The 24,858-nt window shown below is 42.7% G+C and overlaps 1 protein-coding gene across 1 annotated transcript in view; it reads left to right on the top strand.

Annotated features, from left to right (window-relative positions):
* Positions 1-13,286: 13,286 nt before the first annotated feature.
* Positions 13,287-24,858, top strand: part of LOC112264758 (F-actin-uncapping protein LRRC16A) — a 34,616-nt gene continuing 23,044 nt past the window's right edge. The window contains exons 1-4 of the mRNA XM_024441564.2: positions 13,287-13,301; positions 13,437-13,659; positions 17,204-17,301; positions 20,782-20,832. Of these exons, the coding sequence (XP_024297332.1) occupies positions 13,620-13,659; positions 17,204-17,301; positions 20,782-20,832 (189 nt within the window). The 5' untranslated portion in view covers positions 13,287-13,301; positions 13,437-13,619. The remainder of the gene's footprint in view (positions 13,302-13,436; positions 13,660-17,203; positions 17,302-20,781; positions 20,833-24,858) is intronic.

The raw sequence follows: 24,858 nt of genomic DNA, 5'->3' as shown, positions 1-24,858 counted from the left end.
CTGGATTTGGGTGAAGGAGAAATGGGGAGGCTTGGGCAAGTTGCAGTGAGGAGTGCAGGGCTGTTGACCGGGGTAGGGGTAGCCAGGTGGAAAGCAAGGCCAGCTGTAGAAAAATGCTTATTGAAATTCACAATTATAGTGGATTTAATCGGTGGTGACAGTGTTTCCTAGCCTCAGTGCAGTGGGCAGCTGGGAGGAGGTGCTCTTATTCTCCATGGACTTCAGTGTCCCAGAACGTTTTGGAGTTAGTGCTAAAGGATGCGAATTTCTGTTTGAGAAAGCTAGCCTTTGCTTTCCTAACTGTCTGTGTATATTGGTACCCAACTTCCCTGAAAGGTTGCATATCGCGGGGACTATTCGATGCTAATGCAGTACGCCACAGGATGTTTTTGTGCTGGTCAAGGGCAGTAAGGCCTGGAGTGAACCAAGGGTTATATCTGTTCCTGGTTCTACATTTTTTGAATGGGGCTTGCTTATTTAAGATGGTGAGGAAAGCATTTTGAAAGAATAACCAGGCATCTACTGACGGAATGAGGTCAATATCCTTCCAGGATACACAGGCCAGGTCGATTAGAAAGACCTGCTCGCTGAAGTGTTTTAGGGAGCGTTTGACAATGATGAGGGGTGGTCGCTTGACCGCAGACCCATTACGGACGCAGGCAATGAGGCAGTGATCCTGGTTGAAGACAGCAGAGGTGTATTTGGAGGGCAGGTTGGTTAGGATGATATCTATGGAGGTGCCTGTGTTTACGGATTTGGGGTTGTACCGGGTGGGTTCATTGATCATTTGTGTGAGATTGAGAGCATCAAGCTTAGATTGTAGGATGGCCGGGGTGTTAAGCATGTCCCAGTTTAGGTCACCTAACAGCAAGAGCTCTGAAGATAGATGGGGAGAAATCAATTCACATATGGTGTCCAGGGCACAGCTGGGGGCAGAAGGTGGTCTATATCAAGCACAACGGTAAGACACTTGTTTCTGAAGAGGTGGATTTTTAAAAGTAGAAGCTCAAATTGTTTGGGCACAGACCTGGATCGTAAGACAGAACTATGCAGGCTATCCCTGCAGTAGATTGCAACTCCGCCCCCTTTGGTAGTTCTATCTAGTCTGAAAATGTTATAGTTAGAGATGGAAATTTCAGGGGTTTTGGTGGTCTTCCTAAGCCAGGGTTCAGACACGGCTAGGACATCTGGGTTGGCAGAGTGTGCTAGGGCAGTGAATAAAACAAACGTAGGGAGTAGGCTTCTAATGTATCATGCATGAAACCACGGCTTTTACATTTACAGAAGTCAACAAATGAGAGCACCTGGGGAATGGGAGTGGAGCTCGGCACTGTAGGGCCTGGATTAATCTCCACATCACCAGAGGAACACAGGGGGAGTAGGATAAGGGTACGGCTAAAGGCGAAAATACCTGGTCGTCTAGTACGTTCAGAACAGAGAGTAAAAGGAGCAGATATCTGGGCACGGTAGAATAGATTCAAGGCATAATGTACAGACAAAAGGTATGGTAGGATGTGAATACAGTGGGGGTAAACCTGTGCATAGAGCGACGATGAGAGAGGTATTGTCTGTAGAAATATAATTTAAACCAGGTGATGTGTGGAAGGTGGAACTAAAAGGTTAGCTAAGGCGTACTGAGCAGGGCTAGAGGCTCTACAGTGAAATAAGGCAATAATTACTAACCAAAACAGCAATGAACAAGGCATATTGACGTTAGGGAGAGGCATGCATAGCCGAGTGATCATAGGAGTCCAGTGAGTGGCTTCAGGCAGCTAGCAGGCCGGGGCTAGCAAGCTAGCAGAAGGGCCTTTGATGGACGATGCGACGGAAGAAAGTCTGTTGTAGCCCCCTCATGCTGTTACATCGGCAGATGGATCAGCAGGGCTCCGTGTGGTAAACCAGGCCAATTGGCAAAATAGGTATAGTGGCCAAAGAATTTGTCCTTTGGGCCTCTTAAGCTAACAGTCCGATGTGCTCTAGACAGCTAGCTGGCCGTGGCTAGCAGGCTAGCAGGTGGGCATTCAGGGGACGTCGCGATGGAGGAGCCAGTTCGGGGGAAAAATCCTTGGGCGGAATTATGTCGGTAGTCCAGCCGTGATGGGTCGGCGGGGGTCCAGGCCAATTGGCAAAATAGGTATTGTAGCCCAAGGAGTAGCTGATGGGCCTAGCAATGGCTGACTGACTACTTTTGATGGGGGTTCCGGTTCATAAGTATAAAAATAGAAGATCCGTACCACATTGGGTGAGGCGGGTTGCAAGAGAGTATTTTCAGTCCGTAGATGGAAAGTGATATTGAATATATACGGGGAAAAAACAAGGAAAAACGATATTTACACGGGACAGGACAAGACAAAACACACGTCCGACTGCTACGCCATCTTGGTTATATAGAGCCATTATTGTATGGGACTCCATTCCATCTAATTTTGCTCAAATAAACAGCAAACCTCGTTTCAAAAAACAGATAAACATAACGCCTCTCCCCTATTTGACCAAGATAGTGTATGTGTGTATGTATTGATATGTAGGCTACGTGTGCCTTTTAAAAATAATGTATGTAGTTCTGTCCTTGAGCGGTTATTTTCTATTAATGTTCTGTATTATGTCATGTGTCATGTTTTGTGTGGACCCCAGGAAGAGTAGCTGCTGCTTTTACAACAGCTAATGGGGATCCTAATAAAATACCAAATTTGAAGCTATTGTACCGAACAGAATAATATTGAAACAAAGTTTGATTCTGCATGTGAAGTGATTGTCACATCAACATCTGATACTGCAATCTGGTGGTCAATGACCTTTGAGAAATTCAAGACCACCTAGCAGGAAATTGAGTAACTCAGTCGTGTCTAGTACTTCAGTCTTGTGTATTGTGCCAATTTGAATAAAAAAATTATGTGGGCAAAAATTACCCCACCTGATTTGACTGTTGCGTATGCTTATGTTAATGCAATTCACCCAACCAAAGCCCTAGAGATATATGGCTCTGGATCCATAAACTATTACATCACATTACAAACATATTGTACATCAATGAGAGGTGGACTCATATTCATACATAATAATTAACATTTTCCAGTGAAACGTTTGAACACACCTACTCATTCAAGGGTTTTTCATTATTTGGACTATTTCCTACATTGCAGAATAATAGTGAATACTTAAACTATGAAATAACACATATGGAATCATGTAGTAATCAAACAAGTATTAAACAAATCAAAATATATTTTATATTTGAGATTCTTCAAAGTAGCCACCCTTTGACTTAATGACAGCTTTGAACACTCTTGGCATTCTCTCAACCAGCTTCATGAGGAATGCTTTTCCAACAGCCTTGATGGAGTTCCCACATATGCTGAGCACTTGTTGGTTGCTTTTCCTTCACTCTGCGGTCCAACTCATCCCAAACCATCTCAAATGGGTTGAGTTTGGGTGATTATGAAGGCCAGGTCATCTGATGCAGTACTGCATCACTCTCCTTCTTGGTCAAATAGCCCTTACACAGCCTGAAGGTGTGTTGGGTCATTGTCCTGTTCAAAAACAAATGATAGTGGGACTAAGGGCAAACCAGATGGAATGGCGTATCGCTGCAGAATGCTGTGGTAGACATACTGGTTAAGCACCCCCCACACCATCACATGCGGAGATCATCCGTTCACCTACTCGGCGTCTCACAAAGACACGGCGGTTGGAACCAAAAATATCAATATCATCAGACCGAAGGACAGATTTCCACCGGTCAAATGATCATTGCTCGTGTTTCTTGGGCCAAGCAAGTCTGTTCTTCTTATTGGTGTCCTTTAGTAGTGGTTTCTTTGCAGCAATTGAAGGCTTGATTCACGCAGTCTCCTATGAACAGTAATGTGGAGATGTGTCGGTTACTTGAACTTGAAGAATTTATTTGGGCTGCTATGTCTGAGGCTGGTAACTCTAATGAACTTACCCTCTGCAGCAGAGGTAACTTCATGTCTTAAATTAATGATGGACTGTTGTTTCTCTTTGCTTATTTGAGCTGCTCTTGCCATAATATGGACTTGGTATTTTAGCAAATAGGGCTATTATCTGTATACTACCCCTACCTTGTCACAACACAACTGGTTGGCTCAAATGCATTAAAAAAGGAAAGAAATTCCACAAATTAACTTCTAATGAGGCTCACCTGTTAATTAAAATGCATACCAGGTGACTACCTCATGAAGCTGGTTGAAAGAATGCCTAGTGTGTGCAAGGCTGTCATCAAGGCAAAGGGTGGTTACTTTAAAGAATCTCAAATATATTTAGATTTGTTTAACACTTTTTTTGGTTACTACATGATTCCATTGTTTTGATGTCTTCACTATTATTCTACAATGTACAGTGCCTTGAGAAAGTATTCGGCCCCCTTGAACTTTGCGACCTTTTGCCACATTTCAGGCTTCAAACATAAAGATATAAAACTGTATTTTTTTGTGAAGAATCAACAACAAGTTGGACACAATCATGAAGTGGAACGACATTTATTGGATATTTCAAACTTTTTTAACAAATCAAAAACTGAAAAATTGGGCGTGCAAAATTATTCAGCCCCTTTACTTTCAGTGCAGCAAACTCTCTCCAGAAGTTCAGTGAGGATCTCTGAATGATCCAATGTTGATCTAAATGACTAATGATGATAAATACAATCCAACTGTGTGTAATCAAGTCTCCGTATAAATGCACCTGCACTGTGATAGTCTCAGAGGTCCGTTAAAAGCGCAGAGAGCATCATGAAGAACAAGGAACACACCAGGCAGGTCCGAGATACTGTTGTGAAGAAGTTTAAAGCCGGATTTGGATACAAAAAGATTTCCCAAGCTTTAAACATCCCAAGGAGCACTGTGCAAGCGATAATATTGAAATGGAAGGAGTATCAGACCACTGCAAATCTACCAAGACCTGGCCGTCCCTCTAAACTTTCAGCTCATATAAGGAGAAGACTGATCAGAGATGCAGCCAAGAGGCCCATGATCACTCTGGATGAACTGCAGAGATCTACAGCTGAGGTGGGAGACTCTGTCCATAGGACAACAATCAGTCGTATATTGCACAAATCTGGCCTTTATGGAAGAATGGCAAGCAGAAAGCCATTTCTTAAAGATATCCATAAAAAGTGTCGTTTAAAGTTTGTCACAAGCCACCTGGGAGACACACCAAACATGTGGAAGAAGGTGCTCTGGTCAGATGAAACCAAAAATGAACTTTTTGGCAACAATGCAAAACGTTATGTTTGGCGTAAAAGCAACACAGCTCATCACCCTGAACACACCATCCCCACTGTCAAACATGGTGGTGGCAGCATCATGATTTGGGCCTGCTTTTCTTCAGCAGGGACAGAGAAGATGGTTAAAATTGATGGGAAGATGGATGGAGCCAAATACAGGACCATTCTGGAAGAAAACCTGATGGAGTCTGCAAAAGACCTGAGACTGGGAAGGAGATTTGTCTTCCAACAAGACAATGATCCAAAACATAAAGCAAAATCTACAATGGAATGGTTCAAAAATAAACATATCCAGGTGTTAGAATGGCCAAGTCAAAGTCCAGACCTGAATCCAATCGAGAATCTGTGGAAAGAACTGAAAACTGCTGTTCACAAATGCTCTCCATCCAACCTCACTGAGCTCGAGCTGTTTTGCAAGGAGGAATGGGAAAACATTTCAGTCTCTCGATGTGCAAAACTGATAGAGACATACCCCAAGCGACTTACAGCTGTAATCGCAGCAAAAGGTGGCGCTACAAAGTATTAACTTAAGGGGGCTGAATAATTTTGCACGTCCAATTTTTCAGTTTTTGATTTGTTAAAAAAGTTTGAAATATCCAATAAATGTCGTTCCACTTCATGATTGTGTCCAACTTGTTGTTGATTCTTCACAAAAAAATACAGTTTTATATCTTTATGTTTGAAGCCTGAAATGTGGCAAAAGGTTGCAAAGTTCAAGGGGGCCGAATACTTTCGCAAGGCACTGTATGTGGCAGGGTCTACAGTCAATCACGGATTACAAAAAGAAAACCAGCCCAGTCGCTGACATCGACGTCTTGCTCACAGACAAATTTAAAAGAACTTCTTTGCTCGCTTTGAGGACAATGCAGTGCCACTGACACGGCCCGCTACCAAAGCCTGTGGGATCTCCTTCATCGTGGCCAAAGTGAGCAAAACATTTAAATGTGTTTACGCTTGCAAGGCTGCCGGCCCAGATGGCATCCCTAGCTGCGTCCTCAGAGGATGCGCAGAGCTGGCTGGTGTATTTAAAGACATATTCAATCAATCCCTATCTGTCTGCTGTGCCCACATGCTTCAAGATGGCCACCATTTTCCTGTTCCCAAGAAAGCTAAGGTAACTGAACTAAATGACTATCGCCCTGTACTACTCACTTCTGCCATCATGAAATGCTTTGAGAGACTAGTCAAGGATCATAGCACCTCCACCCTACCGTACCGGATACACTAGACCCACTCCAATTTGCTTACCGCCCCAATAGGTCCACAGACGACACAATCACAAGTCACACTGCACACTGCCCTATTCCATCTGGACAAGAGGAATACCTATGTAAGAATGCTGTTCATTGACTACTGCTCAGCATTCAACACCATAGCACCCTCCAAACTCATATTAAGCTCGAGACCCTGGGTGGAAAGGAAAGGTAAGTTCCTCGGCGTAGACATCACGGACAAACTGAAATGGTCCACCCACACAGACAGTGTGGTAAAGAAGGTGCAACAGCGCCTCTTCAACCTCAGAAGGCTGAAGAAATGTGTCTTGTCACCGAAAACACACAAACTTTTACAGATGCACAATCGAGAGCATCCTATCGGGCTGTATCACTGCGTGGTACGGCAACTGCACCACCCACAACGGCAAGGCTCTCCAGAGGGTAGTGCGGTCTGCACAACATCACAACAACTACCTGCCCTCCAGGACACCTACACCACCCAATGCCACAGGAAGGCCAAAAAGATAATCAAGGACAACAACCCCCCCTGAGCCAATGCCTGTTCACCCCGCTATCATCCAAGAGGCGAGGTCAGTACAGGTGCATCAAAGCTGGGGCCGAGAGACTGAAAAACAACCATCACTAACAGAGTGGTTGCTGCCAACATAGACTCAAATCTCTTGCCACTTTAATAAATGGATTTAACAAATAACTCCACTTTAATAATGTCTACATATCCTACATTCTCATCTTTATATACTGTATTCTATACCATCTACTGCATCTTGCCTATTTTCTTTTTATTTCACCTTTATTTAACCAGGTAGGCTAGTTGAGAACAAGTTCTCATTTGCCACTGCAGCCTGGCCAAGATAAAGCAAAGCAATTCGACATACAACAACACAGAGTTACACATGGAATAAACAAACATACAATCATACAGTAGAAAATAAAAAGTCTATATACAGCATGTGCAAATGAGGAAGGATAAGGGAGGTGAGGCAATAAATAGGCCATGGTGGCGAAGTAATTACAATATAGCAATTAAACACTGGAATGGTAGAATGTGCAGAAGATGAATGTGCAAGTAGAGATACTGTGGTGCAAAAGAGCAAGATACATAAATAAATACAGTATGGGGATGAGGTACTTGGATGGGCTATTTACAGATGGGCTATGTACAGGTGCAGTGATCTGTGAGCTGCTCTGACAGCTGGTGCTTAAAGCTAGTGAGGAAGATGTGAGTCTCCAGCTTCAGTGATTTTTGCAGTTCGTTCCAGTCATTGGCAGCAGAGAAATGGAAGGAGAGGCCGCCAAAGGAAGAATTGGCTTTGGGGGTGACCAGTGAGATATACCTGCTGGAGCGCGTGCTACGGTGGGTGCTGCTATGGTGACCAGTGAGCTGAGACAAAGCGGAGCTTTAGCTACCAGAGACTGTAGATGACCTGGAGCCAGTGAGTTTGGCGACGAGTATGAAGCGAGGGTCAACCAACGAGAGCGTACAGTTCGCAGTGGTGGGTAGTATATGGGGCTTTGGTGACAAAATGGATGGCACTGGGATAGACTGCATCCAATTCGTTGAGTACAGTGTTGGAGGCTATTTTGTAAATGACATCGCCAAAGTCAAGGATCGGTAGGATGGTTAGTTTTACGAGGGTATGTTTGGAAGCATGAGTGAAGGATGCTTTGTTGTGAAATAGGAAGCCGATTCTAGATTTAATTTTGGATTGGAGATGTTTAATGTGAGTCTGGAAGGAGAGTTTACAGTCTAACCAGACACCTAGGTATTTGTAGTTGTCCACATATTCTAAGTCAGAACCATCCAGAGTAGTGATGCTGGACGGGCGGGCGGGTGCAGGCAGCAATCGGTTGAAGAGCATGCATTTAGTTTTACTTGCATTTAAGGCCATGGAAGGAGAGTTGTATGGCATTGAAGCTCGTCTGGAGGTTAGTTAACACAGTGTCCAAAGAAGGGCCAGAGGTATACAGAATGGTGTTGTCTGTGTAGAGGTGGATCAAAGAATCACCAGCAGCAAGAGGGACATCATTGATGTATACAGAGAAGAGAGTCAGCCCGAGAATTGAACCCTGTGGCATCCCCATAGTTGGTGAACCAGGCGAAGCAATCATTTGAGAAACCAAGGCTGTTGAGTCTGCCGATAAGAATGTTGTGATTGACAGATTCGAAAGCCTTCGCCAGGTCGATGAATACGGCTGCACAGTATTGTCTCTTATCAATGGCGGTTATGATATCGTTTAGGACCTTGAGCGTGGCTGAGGTGCACCTGACCAGCTCGGAAACCAGATTGCATAGCGGAGAAGGTACGGTGAGATTCGAAATGGTCGGTAATCTGTTTGTTAACTTGGCTTTTGAAGACCTTAGAAAGGCAGGGTAGGATAGATATAGGTCTGTAGCAGTTTGGGTCTTGAGTGTCTCTCCCTTTGAAGAGGGTGATGACCGCGGCAGCTTTCTATGGGAATCTCAAACGATACGAAAGAGAAGTTAACAAGGCTAGTAATAGGGATTGCAACAATTTCGGCAGATAATTTTAGAAAGAGAATGTAGTAAAAAGCGATGGCTTAGAAGAAGCCTACATAACCAACTAATAAAATAACATTTAACATCCATATATGGCTAGCTATGTAAACTTTGACATTGATTTATCCTGCAATAGATGTACTTCCTGACTGATATCTTGAGAGGTTGCTTCAATATATCCACATAATTTTCCTCCCTCACGTGCCATCTATTTTGTGAAGCGCACCAGTCACTCCTGCAGCATAGCACCCCCACAACATGATGCTGCCACCCCCGTGCTTCACGGTTGGGATGGTGTTCTTCAGCTTGCAAGCCTCCCCATTTTTCCTCCAAACATAACGATGGTCATTATGGCCAAGCAGTTCTATTTTTGTTTCATCAGACCAGAGGACATTTCTCCAAAGTATGATCTTTGTTCCCACGTGCATTTGCAAACCGCAGTCTGGCTTTTTTATGGTGGTTTTGGATCAGTGGCTTCTTCCTCTTCTTGGGTATGACGCCAAGCGGCCTTTCAGGTTATGTTGACATAGGACTCGTTTTACTGTGGATATAGACAGTTAAGTATCCGTTTCCTCCAGCATCGTCACAGGGTCCTTTGCGGTTGTTCTGGGATTGATTTGCACTTTTAGAACCAATGTACGTTCATCTCTAGGAGACAGAACGCGTCTCCTTCCTGAGCGGTATGACGGCTGCGTGGTCCCATGGTGTTTATACTTGCGTACTATTGTTTGTATAGATAAACATGGTTCCTTCAGGCGTTTGGAAATTGCTCCTAAAGATGAACCAGACTCGTGTAGGTCGACAATTTTTAAAAAATACATCCACAGGTACACCTCCAATTGACTCAAATTATGTCAATTAGCCTATCAGAAGCTTCTAAAGCCATGACATAATTTTCTGGAATTTTCCAAGCTGTTTAAAAGGCATAGTCAAATTGGTGTATGTAAACCTCTGACCCACTGGAATTGTGATACAGTGAGTTATAAGTAAAATTATCTGTCTGTAAACAATTGTTGGAAAGATGACTTGTGTCATGCACAAAGTAGATTTCCTAACCGACTTGCCAAAACTATAGTTTGTTAACAAGAAATTTGTGGAGTGGTTGAAAAACAAGTTTTAATGACTCCAACCTATGTGTATGTAAACTTTGTAGACTTCAACTGTACATACATATACACATATATATAATTTATAAGTACAAAAATGGATGTAGCAACTACAGATTGCCCCATTAAGTCTATCAAAAGTGTGTGAGTTTGAGCATGTGTCAATTAGGCCTATGGATTAATTTATTTTATCAGCATGAATTAGATTGAGCAATAAAAGCCCCACTTTTATTCATTAAGCTCACTACGCAGCTGTTGCCAGAGCAATGATTGATAGCCATTTTAAACTTCTTGAATTCAACCATTATTGGATTGAAATACACATTTAGATTTGTGAACAGCCATCCACAACAACCACAGTCTGTAAGGCGCAAATAGCCAAATGAGAGAGCAACAGTGTGATTCTCATCAATGCGCTATACAGATATCAATAATAAGTGATATCTGTATTGCTGTAGACTACACCACTGCTGTCATCCTTATCTCCAAGAGTTTATTCAAGTTGGATAATATTTGGATGCCGACAGCAGTCGCCCCATTGGAAGACATAGCTTGGACTGTAGCCTACAAAAGCCTATTCCTGCTCTTTTCCCGCAATTGATCGAACACATTTGGTGTGTCATCATAGTGGTCTCTGACTTATGGTCAGACTCGCTCAGGTGTAACAAACTTAAACGTGCACCTTTTTTCAATGCTGATTTGAATGTCATTGATAAAACATAGACGTGTCAGAGATTATTTTTCGCAAACCTACTTTCTGAATTTAAAAGTAATCAAGTTTTTCAAAAGTATCTGTAATCTGATTGCAATATTTTTGCTGGTAACGTAACGGGTTACAGTTACCGGTTTTGTAATCCCTTACATGTAACGTATTACATGTAATCCATTACTCCCCAACCCTGGTCATTGTATTCACAGCCCTCTTTTAGGATTGCACATTCAGCAAATGACCAGCAGAGGTAGTTCCCTTTGAATCCATTTTCAGATGTACTGTGTTGGTGGTGCCCATAAAACAAATCATACCTTCAGAATTAGCAGAGAGCCCACTCTGGAAATGTGATGTACTTGTAGAGTATATTGGTCCAAACAATATGTCTTAAAATTAACACAATCAAAAAGGGTACTTTTGAGATATTCATATTTTTTGTGAATATGAAGAATGTTATTTCAGAATCAAGACATACTCCATATTTTAGAGCACACTGTGACTAGAAGGAGTAAAATGACATCAAGATGTCTGTATCACGTTCACAGATTATAGGGTTTTGCAGGAAGCATGTATAGGTCTAAAAAGTTTTTTTGGGCCAATCCCCCCCCAAAAAAGTGTTATTTGTCACACGCTTCGTAAACAACAGTTGTAGACTAACAGTTAAATGTTTACTTATGGGCCCTTCCCAACAATGTAGAGAGAAAAATAATATACAAAAATAACCAAGAATAAATACAGAATGAGAAACGATAACTTGGCTATATACACAGGGTACCAGTACCAAGTCGATGTGCAGGGGTATGAGGTAATTGAGGTAGATGCTGTATGTACATATACTGTAGGTAGGGGTAAAGTGACTAGGCAACAGAATAGATAATAAACAGAATCAGCAGCGTATGTGATAAGTCAAGAGTTGTGCAAAAAGGGTCATTGCAGATAGCCTGGGTAGCTAGTTGGTTAACTGTTTAACTAACTATTTAGCAGTCTTATTATTTGGGTGTAGAAGCTGTCCAGTGTCCTATTGGTTCCAGACTTGGTGCATCGTTACCGCTTGCCGTGCAGTAGCAAAGAGAACAGTCTATGACTTAGGTGGCTAGAGCCTTCCTTTGACACTGCCTGGTATAGAGGTCCTGGATAGCAGGGAGCTTGGCCCCAGTGATGCACTGGGCCGTACGCACTACCCTCTGTAGGGCCTTGCGGTCACATGCCAAGCAGTTACCATACCAAGCGCTGATGCAGCCAGTCAAGATGCTCTCAATGGTGCAGCTCTAGAACGTTGAGGATCTGAGGGCCCATGACAAATCATTTCAGCCTCCTGAGGAGAAAGACACATTGTCGTGCCTTCTTCCCGACTGTGTTGGTGTGTGTGGAGTGGACCATGTTAATACCTTAGTGATGTGGACACCGAGGAACTTGAAACTCTCGACCCGCTCCCCCTACAGCCCCGTCGATGTTGTTGGGGGCGTCCTCAGCCCTCTGTTTCTTGCAGTCCACGATCAACTCCTTTGTCTTGCTGACATTGAGGGACTGGTTGTTGTCCTAGCACAACACTGCCAGGTCATTGACCTCCTCCCTATAGTCTGTGTCATCGCTGTCTGTGATCAGGCCTACCACTGTTGTGTCGTCAGCAAACTTAATGATGGTGTTGGAGTCGTGCGCGGCCACACAGTCGTGGGTGAACAAGGAGTACAGGAGGGGACTAAGCATGCAGCCCTGAGAGGCCCCTGTGTTGAGGGTCAGCGTTCATCATGATTTTCATTTTAAGAAATTGTGATACAAATGTAAAAAGCATGTCAAACTTCCTTCCTCCAAATTAAGTTTCTATGTGAGAATTGCCAGAACAATCTGAGATTTCAAACATATTTTCCGGCTACGGTGGCATGGAATCCCCCAAGGACTATGGTAGTGTAGTTACTAATTGTTTATGTAAAAATGTCGCTTGAATGTTTGTTGTATGGTTATATATAATATTCATACATTTTTTTAATCTAATAAAAACAAACAAATCCATAGGTAACAATATGCTTTTGCTCATGGGTGTGGGAAGGTGTGTCACTTTCTATTCAATGTAATTCTATACACTTCCTATTCAATTTCTGTCCATTTTGGACCCGTTTTGGCTCAAAAGCACTCCAAGAGGCAAACATTGTGTATAGCCTGCAACTGTAGCTTACAACTTCGAAGTTGTATTTAAATGTCGGCTGCATATGACAGGGTGTCCTATATTGTGTTTTGAACATTATTACCGACGTAATAACTAAACGTAATACAACATTAATGGAAGTTGTGGAAGTAGTAATCCGCTGTTGTATTAATTAACCTACTGTAACAACTTAACTGTACTTGTGGTTGCCTACTCTTGAGTGGTCCTTTACCTGCACAGTAACACAGATGTTGTATAATGCCACCAGGTGTCACATGTTTCTTACTTGACTTCGTTGAGTAGCCTACCTTTTTTTGAGGGAGAGAGTGATCATTGACGAGTTGACTGAAGGTATGTGCTTCTTTCTGCAACAGACTCGCAGATCAGGCTAGTCCTTGGCATTTAAAAACGGTGTCTTTTTTCTGCAACAGACTCGCAAAGTGGGCTAGTTTTAGCATTTAAAAATGGTTTATTCGTTCATTTCAGAGTTTGAGCTCCAAGACTGTTGAGATGCGTCGATAAAGGTACATTGCTCTGACGCACTCGAGGATGAATGGAGAAAGTAGAATTTGGACTAGGTTACTCGTCGCTGGATTACATTTTGATCCATGTCTTTAGTCTTTATTGTTGTGCCTTTTTAACTCTACACAACTCTCCTAATTCTTAAACATGACTGAAGAAAATACGGATTTTCCTAACGAGTTGCTGGGTAAGAAACGTTTTAACAGTAATGTTATTTATTTTGGGTAAAATGACTACTTTTGCATTGGAATTGATCATTTCAAATTGATTAATGACTATTGGAAAAACGCGTGTCAACTGTTTCTCAAATTTGAGGTGCACCTGATAGAGCCCCACAGTGGAGGTGTCATAATACCCATAAAACCTAGCGGTCAAACAGGGAAATGGTTCCAATCGTTTATCCACTATGAATTTTTCCCACAGGGGATTTTAGAAGCACTTAAAATAAGGGCTGTGTAGGCTTACCCTGGTGTGACATTTTCATAACCATGTAAATCTCTCTCAGGCAAGGTGACTTTTATCAATATATTCAGCTTGATTTACTCTGATTCGAAAATGCTAATTAGCATCAAAGTAGACATGCAAAACTACAAATAGCTGCAAGCTCCCGCAGATCTTCTCTAACTGACACCTTTGCTAACAGGTATTGTGTTAATTTAAAATATAGTTAATAGAATTGTCCATTCAAATAAATGTAATTAATTACTACACTGAACAAAAATATAAACGCAACATGTAAATTGTTGGTTCCATGTTTCATGAGCTGAAAATAAAAGTTCCCAGAAATATTCCATATTCACAAAGCTTATTTCTCTCAAATATTGTGCACAGATTTGTTTTCGTCCCTGTTAGTGAGCATTTCTCCTTTGCCAGGATAATCTATCCGCCTCAAGTGTGATATATCAAGAAGCTGATTAAACAGTATGGTCATTACACAGGTGCACCTCGTGCTGCGGACAATAAAAGGCCACTCAATGTGCAGTTTTGTCACACAACACAGATGTCTCAAGTCTTGAGGAAGTGTGCAATTGGCATATTTACTGCAGGAATGTCCACCAGAGTTCTTGCCAGAGCATTTATTGTTCAATTCTCTACCATAAGCTGCCTCCAACGTCGTTTTAGAGCATTTGGCAGTACATCCAACCGGCCTCACAACCGCAGACCACATGTGTGGCGTCATGTGGGCGAACAGTTTGCCGATGTCAAAGTTTTGAAAAGAGTGCGATTACAGCCTTGAGTCTTCTTGGGTATGACACTACAAGCTTGGCACACCTGTATTTGGAGAGTTTCTCCCTTTCTTTTCTGCAAATCTTTTCAAGCTCTGTTAGGTTGGATTGGGAGTGTCGCTGCACAGCTATTTTCAGGTCTCTAGAGATGTTCGATCGGGTTGAAGTCAGGGCTCTGGCTGGGCCACTCAAGGACATTCAGAGACTTGATTGTCTTTGCTATGTGCCTAGGGTCCTTGTCTTGTTGGAAGGTGAACCTTCGCCCCAGTCTGAGGTCCTGAGCACTCTGGAGCAGGTTTTCATCATCTGTACTTTGCTCCGTTCATCTTTCCCTCAATCCTGACTTGTGTCCCTGCCACTGAAAAACCTCCCCACAGCATGATGCTGCCACCACCCTGCTTCACCGTAGGGATGGTGCCTGGTTTCCTCCAGACATGACGCTTGGCATTCAGGCCAAAGAGTTCAATCTTGGTTTCATCAGACCAGAGAATCTGGTTCTGAGTCCTTTAGGTGCCATTTGGCAAACTCCAAGCGGGCTGTCGTGCCTTTTACTGAAGAGTGGCTTCCGTCTGGCCACTCTACCATAAACACCTGATTGGTGGAGTGCTGGAGCTCTGTCAGAGTGAACATTGGGTTCTTGGTCACTTCCCTCACCAAGGCCCTTCTCCCATGATTGCTCAGTTTTGGCTGGGCAGCCAGCTCCAGGAAGAGTCTTGGTGGTTCCAAACTTCTTCCATTTAAGCATGGAGGCCACTGTGTTCATGGGGACCTTCAATGATGCAGAAATGTTTGGGTACCTTGTCTCTGAGCTCTATAGACAATCCCTTCAACCTCATGGCTTGGCTCTTGCTCTGACATGCACTGTGGGACCTCACAGCATATACTGTAGACAGATGTGTTCCTTTTCAAATTAAGTCCAATCTGTTGAATTTACCACAGTTGGACAATTTGCCAAAATGTATTAAAAAAATGTTTTTTTACTTTGTCATTAGGGGTTATTGTGTGTCGATTGATGAGGACTTTTTAATTTATTTAATCCATTTTAGAATAATGTAATGAAACAAAATGTGAGGAAAAGGAAGGCGTCTGAATACTTTCCAAATGATAAGTCACCTTGCAGAGAAATTTAGAAGGTTATCAAAACATCACACCAGGGTAAGTCTACACAAAACAAAATCCCCTATAGGAAAAACGAATGGTGGAATCACCGTTGAAACCATTTCTGTGTTTGACCGCTAGGGTTTATGGGTATAATGACTCGTACTCTATACTCACATACTTATGTACACAAAGTTTGGGAGAAGAACTGGAAGCGTGTCTTGCTGAATTCCCTCAGAGTGTGATGACAACTAATGGGATGACAACCAATGCTGTGTTCAAACCAACTCGGAACTTAGAAATGTCCAACTTCTGTGTGTTAATGACAACTGGGAAAAAACGAGCTCCGACTGGGGAAAAATAGTTTTGAACGGAATTCTAACTCGGGCCTCTTTCTTGAGCCCTGACTTTCCAAGCTGAAGATCACTGACGTCATGATTTGAGAGTTCCCAGTTGTCTTGAATGCACCAACTCAATGGGCCTCCTCTAGGATAGACCAGTGTGTGGATGGACCATTGTCATTTTATGTAATACCCAGGACATGCAGTACGAGCTTAAACAGACATGTTCATTTTTTTCATCGCAGTTCTTTCAAAATGTAGCATTTTTGTTTTGAGAATGTACACTGATAAATTTATGGAACCACCACAAAAACGATAAACAGTTTGTTGCAGTTTCAGAAATCATTATTTCAGAGAACTGTGGATACATAAATACATGTTGTTCAAAGCAGTCTGGGACACATTTGGAAATCTCCCGCTGTAAATGTTTTGATCTCAGTTGTCCAGAGAGTGGAGAGATCCAGATTGATCTCAAGAGTTCGCCCCACTCTTGCCAGGATTCCATGAAAAACAAGACTACACAAATTAGAAGTGACTCACCCAAACAGACCGGCCTCCCTCTTAATATAAATTTGACAAGTCATGAAAACTGTAAGAGTCCGGAAGCTGACAAAAGCTGTGTTTGACATGAAATCAAGCAATAATATTACACTGACTGCTACTAGATGGGAGAAAAAACGTGCACCGATGTTGAATTACAAACCACCCTGACACTGCCATATGGCCAGGGGGAAACCCACTGCCTATGGAATGTGTGGTATTTTGACTACTTATGAGGATTCTGAGTGTGGTGGTTACAAAGCTGACATTAGGTCCACACTTGATGCAACAACTGTTTGAAGAACACCCCAAAGCAGGCTAAATGTATCCCACGTTGGGTTGTTTTCCTGTCAAAATAGAATTTCAGCAAATGTTCTTATTCTGTTTTTCATTATGTCCCAGGCCAGGTATACATGGGTTATGTTTTGAATTGTAAAGGCCTCCAATAATCTAAGCCCTGCACATGCACTAGATGAAACGATAGCATACTCGTATCAGTGCTAATCTTCCCAATTGTTCCTCCTAGAGAGTGTAAGAGATGCCGTGGGAGGGAAGATCAAGCTCACCCTGAAGAAGAGGGTGCAACTGGAGGTCAAAGGTGACAAACTGGAGAACCGAGTCCTGGTAAGATATCAGGATTGCTTTCTTGGCACTCATATAATTGGTTTCTCATTGTGCAGTTCCCTAAATGTAGCCTTAAATGTGCAGACACAACACAACCCTTTTATTTAGGAGAAAATCAACTTGTCATTCCGTGCACCCCAGTGTTTATCATTTTCCTCATTCTCTCAAGGTTCACATGCTTCTCAGCAAAACTATGTTTCTGTGCCTCATTCTCATAACAGGAAGCCTGCAGTCGACTGGGTTGACAATAGAAAGTTTGAAACACAGCCTCACCACTTTCTGCCTACTTGACAGACTGAAATGTATTGACTTCCTGAAACAATTTGTTGTCTGCCGAGTAATATTCTTGTTGCTTTGTATGCAGAGTAATAGATCTTGATTGTTGAATGTTATATTGTAACATTTAAAATGTGACCCTCCGCAACTGTCTTAATTTTGTTAGCAGCCTCAGATCCCCTTCAAAAGGTAGCCAAAACTTATTGGGTTTCAATTGGAATATCAGTTGCCTCCAATCAAATCTATTTTTGGAGGATCAAGGAAGACCAGAGACATTTTCCAAACAAACTTCTTTATACGGTGTTGCTTCTTCTTTAACCCTGAGCCCTGAGCTGTGTTTATTAGGCATTGAATGGAAGAAAACAGACTGAAACGGGGGAGGGACTAACTGGACTTGTCCAATAATAATAATAATAATAAAATATTTTGCTGTGTGCCTTTCAAGATACCCAAGGACACTTGCATAAGAAACACTCTTTTAAATTTTCCGTTGTAAAACGTTTTCCATGGCATGGCCGAATTAACACAGCCCTGTATACAGAGGCTATTCAGTCTTACCTCATACTCGGCAACTTCATCATCCTTTACCCTTTCCTCTAAGCCCTGGGCCAGCAAAGACATGAAAAGCATCAGACCCAACTTTCAAAAGACATTTGAGCACTCAGTCTCGGTGTATTATTGTGTAAGAGGAAGAACAATGGATAAGGTGGTGTAGGAGTAGGCCTACTATTGGATATGGGCCGATCTTGTTTCATGTAACTGCATGTCTCTAAACCCCCTATGTGCGTGTGCAGCTGACTAGCTTAGGAAGATACTCTGAATTACCTACAGTATGGATTTCCTAGTTCATAAAAAGATAATTGTTGACAAATAATTTAATGAAGATCTAATTGACCCATTACTTTAAATACCTGTCCTTAACTCATGAAATGGTACACATTTTTCCACATCACATTTGAAAGCATGTCATTTTCAGAAAAGTTGTCCTTCCTTAGAGTTCCGCATGAAATGGACACACTAGGTTCTGGGGCCCTATTGGACACACTGTGGGTTCTGGGGCCCTGTTGGACACGCTGTGGGTTCTGGGGCCCTGTTGGACACGCTGTGGGTTCTGGGGCCCTGTTGGACACGCTGTGGGTTCTGGGGCCCTGTTGGACACGCTGTGGGTTCTGGGGCCCTGTTGGACACGCTGTGGGTTCTGGGGCCCTGTTGGACACGCTGTGGGTTCTGGGGCCCTGTTGGACACGCTTTGGGTTCTGGGGCCCTGTTGGACATGCTGTGGGTTCTGGGGCCCTAAAGGACACGCTGTAGATTCTGGGGCCCCTATTGTCTTTGTAAAGTTCCACAATTTGGTGGTATTTATGTTCACTCTCTCCATTGTTTCCTTTCTTGACTTGACAGAACACTTCCCCACAGGGCACTGACTGAGAGCATCAGACACTGATAAATACAGCCCACCACATTGGCACATTCCTAGGCCTTGCTTGAGTAGCGATGTAATCCGTATATATTAATCGACCAAACTCTGTAGTCAAAATTTGGTTAAGCAGTCTTTATCCGTAAGACACAATGGATAAGTGGGCTTTACCTGTAGGAACTAGTGTGTGTGTGTGTGTGTGTGTGTGTGTGTGTGTGTGTGTGTGTGTGTGAGAACATACAATACCCCTTCCCCTCTTTACACCTGAGATACTATCAAATGCAGGAACAGATTGTCCAGAGCAGAGAGGGGTGGGGTCTCCTGTCTCACACCCAGCCATTGGTTGACTTAGCCATTGGTTGACGCTCATATTTGGCCTTGAAGAGTGACCTCACTCCAAAAAAAACACATACCACAGCTATCTGATCCACAGTCTGTTTTCTCTCTTTCTCCTTCCAGCTATCACTGTGTATTCATCTGTACTCACCATGGTACTTTTACATGTCTCTTTTTACATATAAATTAGTTAGCTACTACTGTGCAATTACAATTGTGTTTGCACCTGTGTCTTTTGAGAATAGAAAGGTTTAAAACACATAAATGAAAGCAAAGATGTTAAACAATGTTCATAACACAATTTCACTGCAAACCTCTAAACCATTGCTCCACATGTTATATATATATATATATTTTATTTAACTAAGCAAGTCAGTTAAGAACAAATGCTTATTTACAATGACGGCTTACCCTGGCCAAACCTGGACGACGCTGGGCCAATTGTGCGCCGCCCTATGGGACTCCCAGTCACGGCCGAATGTGATACAGCCTGGATTCGAACCAGGGACTGTAGTGACGCGTCTTGCACTGAGATGCAGTGCCTTGCCTTAGACCGCTGCGCCACTCTGGAGCATATTCATGTTCCTTCCATACCAATAACAGCTGCAAACCGCTGGTGGAACGGATTAGTAACTTTGTCAAGTTTGATTTGGGCCCAAAGAAACCTACACTGAACAAAAATATAAACGCAACATGTAAAGTGTTGGTCCCATATTTCATGACCTGAAATAAAAGATCCCAGAAATGTTCCATATGCACAAATTTCTCAAGTGTTCTGCACAAATTTGTTTACATCCCTGTTAGTGAGCATTTCTCCTTTGCCAAGATTATCCATCAACCTGACAGGTGGGGCATATCAAGAAGTTGATTAAACAGCATGATCATTACACAGGTGCACCTTGTGCTGAGGACAATAAAAGGCCACATTTTATCTCACAACACAATGCCACAATTTACTCAAGTTTGAAGGGAGTGTGCAACTGGCATGCTGACTGGAGGAATGTCCAACAGAGCTGTTGCCACAACCTACCATAAGCTGCCTCCATCGTTGTTTTTGAGAATTTGGCAGTACATGCAAACGGCCTAACAACCGCAGACCACGTGTATCAACGGCAGCCCAGGACCTCCACATCCGGCTTCTTTACCTGCGGGATCGTCTGAGGGGTGCAGAGGACTATTTCTGTCTGTAATAAAGCCCTTTTGTGGGGAAAAACAAATTCTGATTGGCTGGGCCTGGCTCCCCCACGCATGGCTGCGCCCTTGCCCAGTCATGTGAAATTCATAGATTAGACCCTAATGCATTTATTTCAATTGACTGCTTTCCTTCTATGAACTGTAACTCAGTAAAATCTTTGAAAAAGTTTGTTATTGGATTTATATTTTTGTTCAGTATACATAGTACAGTTGTTGACTTCCGTTATGTCTCTCTGATCTGTCGCTCTCCTCTACAGGCTTTGGCATCCCATCGGGGCTTTCTGCTTACTGCGAGGGTCCCCACCAAGGTAAGAAGTGAGAGTGAGTACACGCACATGAGACACTGTGTGCGTTTGTGTGTGTACATGTTTGTGTGTGCTAGTGTGTATCTTGATCTTCCTATGAATCAAATGTACTACATGTACAAAAGTATGTGGAAAACCTTTCAAACTAGTGGATTCGGCTATTTCAGCAACACCCGTTGCTGACAGGTGTATAAAATCGAGCACACAGCCATGCAATCTCCATAGACAAACATTGGCAGTAGAATGGCCTCACTGAAGAGCTCAATGACTTTCAACGTGGCACCGTCGTAGGATGTCACCTTTCCGACAAGTCAGTTTGTCAAATGTCTGCCCTGCTAGAGCAGCCCCGGTCAACTGTAAGTGCTGTTATTGTGAGGTGGAAACGTCTAGGTGCAACCATGGCTAAGCCGCGAAGTGGTAGGCCACACAAGCTCACAGAACGTGACCGCCGAGTGCTGAAGCGCGTCGACCTTAAAAATGGTCTATCCTTAGTTGCAACACTCGCTACCAAGTTCCAAACTGCCTCTGGAAGCAACGTCAGCACAATAACTGTTTCTTCGGGAGCTTCATGAAATGGGTTTCCATGGCTGAGCAGCCGCAAACAAGCCTAAGATCACCATGCGCAATGCCAAGCATCGGCTGAATCTGGGTTTGGCGGATGCAAGGCGAAATCTACGTGGCTAAATGTATAGAGCTAACTGTAGACTTTGGTGAAAAAGGAATAGTTGTTTGCGGCTGTTTTTTTTATGGTTCGGGCTAGGCTCCTTAATTCAAGTGAAGGGAAATCTTAGCTCTACACAGTGGGGCCTCCCGAGTGGCTCAGTGGTCTAAGGCAGTGCTAGCTGTGCCACTAGAGATTCTGGGTTCGAGTCCAAGCTCTGTTGCAGCTGGCCGTAACTTGAAACCCATGGGGCGGCACACAATTGGCCCAGCGTCGTCCGGGTTAGGGGAGGGTTTGGTCGGCAGGGATGTCCTTGTCCCATCACTCACTATCAACTCCTGTGGCGGGCAGGGTGCAGTGCACGCTGAGGTCCATACAGAAATGGTTTGTTGAGATCGGTGTGGAAGAACTTGACTGCCCTGCACAGAACCCTGACCTCAACCCCATCAAACACCTTTGGGATTAATTGGAAAGTCAACTGCGAGCCAGGCCTATTCGCCCAACATCAATACCACACCTCACAAATGCTCTTGTGGCTGAACGGAAGCAAGTCCACCCAGCAATGTTCCAACATCTAGTGGAAAGCCTTCCCAGAAGAGGGAGGATTTTGGAATGAGATTAGTTTACCAGTGTACTGCATATTGCTACATTTGTTAATTGTCCTTTAGTAATATTAGTATTAAGTTATTGTAAAGTTGAAATCACTGCAGTCACTGTTACTCCCTTTTTATGTGCGGTCTAATAATGTAATGATGACGTACAGGGAATTCACTCCATTACAACACATAGAAAGTAGAGGTTTGAGTGAGTGGGATGACTTCTGTCTGGATGTATTGAGGAAACTTAATTAGACTGACTGTCTTCCTACTGCCCCCAGTCATTCCAGATGGTCCTCCTTGGGAATGTTTGGTTAGTCAATCTCTGGGCATGCCCCAGCTTGTTTATGAGGACCTCTTCTGGAATTCATTCCGGTAGAGTGGCTGGCCCAAGGAGCAAGTCACAGCAGATCTTTCGCTCTCCTATTTCTGTTTTACTTTTTTGACTCTCTCACTCTCAAGGTTTAGGTTTTTCTTTCCTTCAGGCTGTGTGTTCACAGCTGCATTGTGGGTAGAAATATCAAATGTCATGGCACCTGCTCACTTGTTTCCAGGCGGTTATGTACTGGTAAATGAATACCAGTAACTGCAACTATTTCACTGCAGTCTTTGGACTGCGCATTTTATGAATGGGGTGATTTACATGTACAGTGACTTCAGAAAGTATTCACACCCCTTGACTCTTTCCCGCATTTTGTTGTTGTCATTGTTTTGTCAACGATCTACACAAAATGTCAAAGTGGAAGAAAAATTTGAACATTTTGTAAAACATTTAGGAAAAATAAAACACTAATAGGGCTCTCGAGTGGCGCAGTGGTCTAAGGCACTGCATCTCAGTGCAAGAGGTGTCACTACAGTCCCTGATTCAAATCCAGACTGTATCACATCCGGCCATGATTGGGAGTCCCATAGGGTGGCGCACAATTGGCCCAGCGTCGTCCAGGTTTGGCCAGGGTAGGCTACCATTGTAAATAATAATTTGTTCTTAACTGACTTGCCTAGTTAAAAAAAATATATATATTTTTAACTTTTGAACGATTTCTTTTGAAAAGAAAAGCTATTTTGTTTGCCAATTTTTTAAATAACAACATCAAATTGATCAGAAAAACAGTTTGTTTTGATATTTTAATGGACAAAAAATGTGCTTTCTTTTAAAAACAAGGACGTTTTTAAGTGACCCCAAAATGTTGGTGTACGTGTACAGTTGAAGTCGGAAGTTTACATACATCTTAGCCACATACATTTAGACTCAGTTTTTCCACAATTCCTGACATTTAATCAGAGTAAAAAATCTCCCTGTCTTGGGTCAGTTAGGATCACCACTTGATTTTTATAATGTGAAATGTCAGAATAATAGTGGAGAGAATGATTTATGTCAGCTGTTATTTCTTTCATCACATTCCCAGTGGGACAGAAGTTTACATACACTCAATTAGTATTTGGTCAAACGTTTCGGGTAGCCTTCCACAAGCTTCCCACAATAAGTTGGGTGAATTTTGGCCCATTCCTCCTGACAGAGCTGGTGTAACTGAGTCAGGTTTGTAGGCCTCCTTTCTCACACATGCTTTTTCAGTTCTGCCTACAAATTTTCGATAGGATTGAGATCAGGGCTTTGTGATGGCCATTCCAATACCTTGACTTTGTTGTCCTTAAGCCATTTTGCCACAACTTTGGAAGTATGCTTAGGGTCATTGTCCATTTGGAAGACCCATTTGCGACCAAGCTCTATCAAGTTGGTTGTTGATCATTGCTAGACAGCCATTTTCAAGTCTTGCCATAGATTTTCAAGCTGATTTTAAGTCAAAACTGTCATCTAACTAGGCCACTCAGGAACATTCAATGTCATCTTGGTAAGCAGAACTGTGTTTTAGGTTATTGTCCTGTTGAAAGGTGAATTTGTCTCCCAGTGTTTGTTGGAAAACAGACTGAACCAGATTTTTCAATTGAATTTTGCCTGTGCTTAGCTCTTCGGTTTATTTTTATCATGAACTCCCTAGTTCTTGGCGATGACAAACATACTCATAACATGATGCAGCCATCACCATTCTTGAAAATACTGCGTGACAAGTGGTACTCGGAGATGTGTTGGATTTCCCCAAACATAACTCTTTCTATTCAGGACATACAATAAATTTATTTGCCACATTTTTTTTCAGTCTTCCTTTAGTGCCTTTTTGCAAACAGGATGCATGTTTTGGAATCGTTTTATTCTGTACAGGCTTTTTTCTTTTCACTCGATCAATTAGTTTAGTATTGTGGAGTAACTGTTTTAAAGTCATCATTGGCCGCATGGTGAAATCCCTGACCATGCTCAAAGGGATATTCAATGCCTGCTTTTTAAAATGTTTCCCCATCTACCAATAGGTGCCCTTCTTTGCGAGGCATTGGAAAAACTCCCTGGTCTTTGTGGTTGAATCTGTGTTTGAAATTCACTGCTCGACTGATGGACCTTATACGTGTGGGGTACAGAGATGAGGCAGTCGTACAAAAATCATGTTAAACACGCAGTGAGTCCATGCAACTTACGTGACTTCTTATGCAAATGTCTACTCTTGAACTTATGTAGGCTTGCCCTAACAATTCCCCTTTGACATTATGAGCTGTGTCAGCCAGAGATGACAAATCGAAATGTAATATATTTTAAATTCAGGCTGTAACAAAATGAAAGGGGTGTGTGAATACTTTCTGAAGGCAGTGTACTTCTTCAATTGCTTGTCATTAAAACCCCATGCACTTAAAGAGAAGTTACAGTATTTTCAGAGCCCTAAAACT

The sequence above is a fragment of the Oncorhynchus tshawytscha genome, linkage group LG13, assembly GCF_018296145.1.
Source record: "Oncorhynchus tshawytscha isolate Ot180627B linkage group LG13, Otsh_v2.0, whole genome shotgun sequence".
Taxonomy (NCBI): domain Eukaryota; kingdom Metazoa; phylum Chordata; class Actinopteri; order Salmoniformes; family Salmonidae; genus Oncorhynchus; species Oncorhynchus tshawytscha.
The sequence above is the reverse complement of the archived record's forward strand: the minus strand, read 5'-3'. Positions and strand labels throughout refer to the sequence as shown.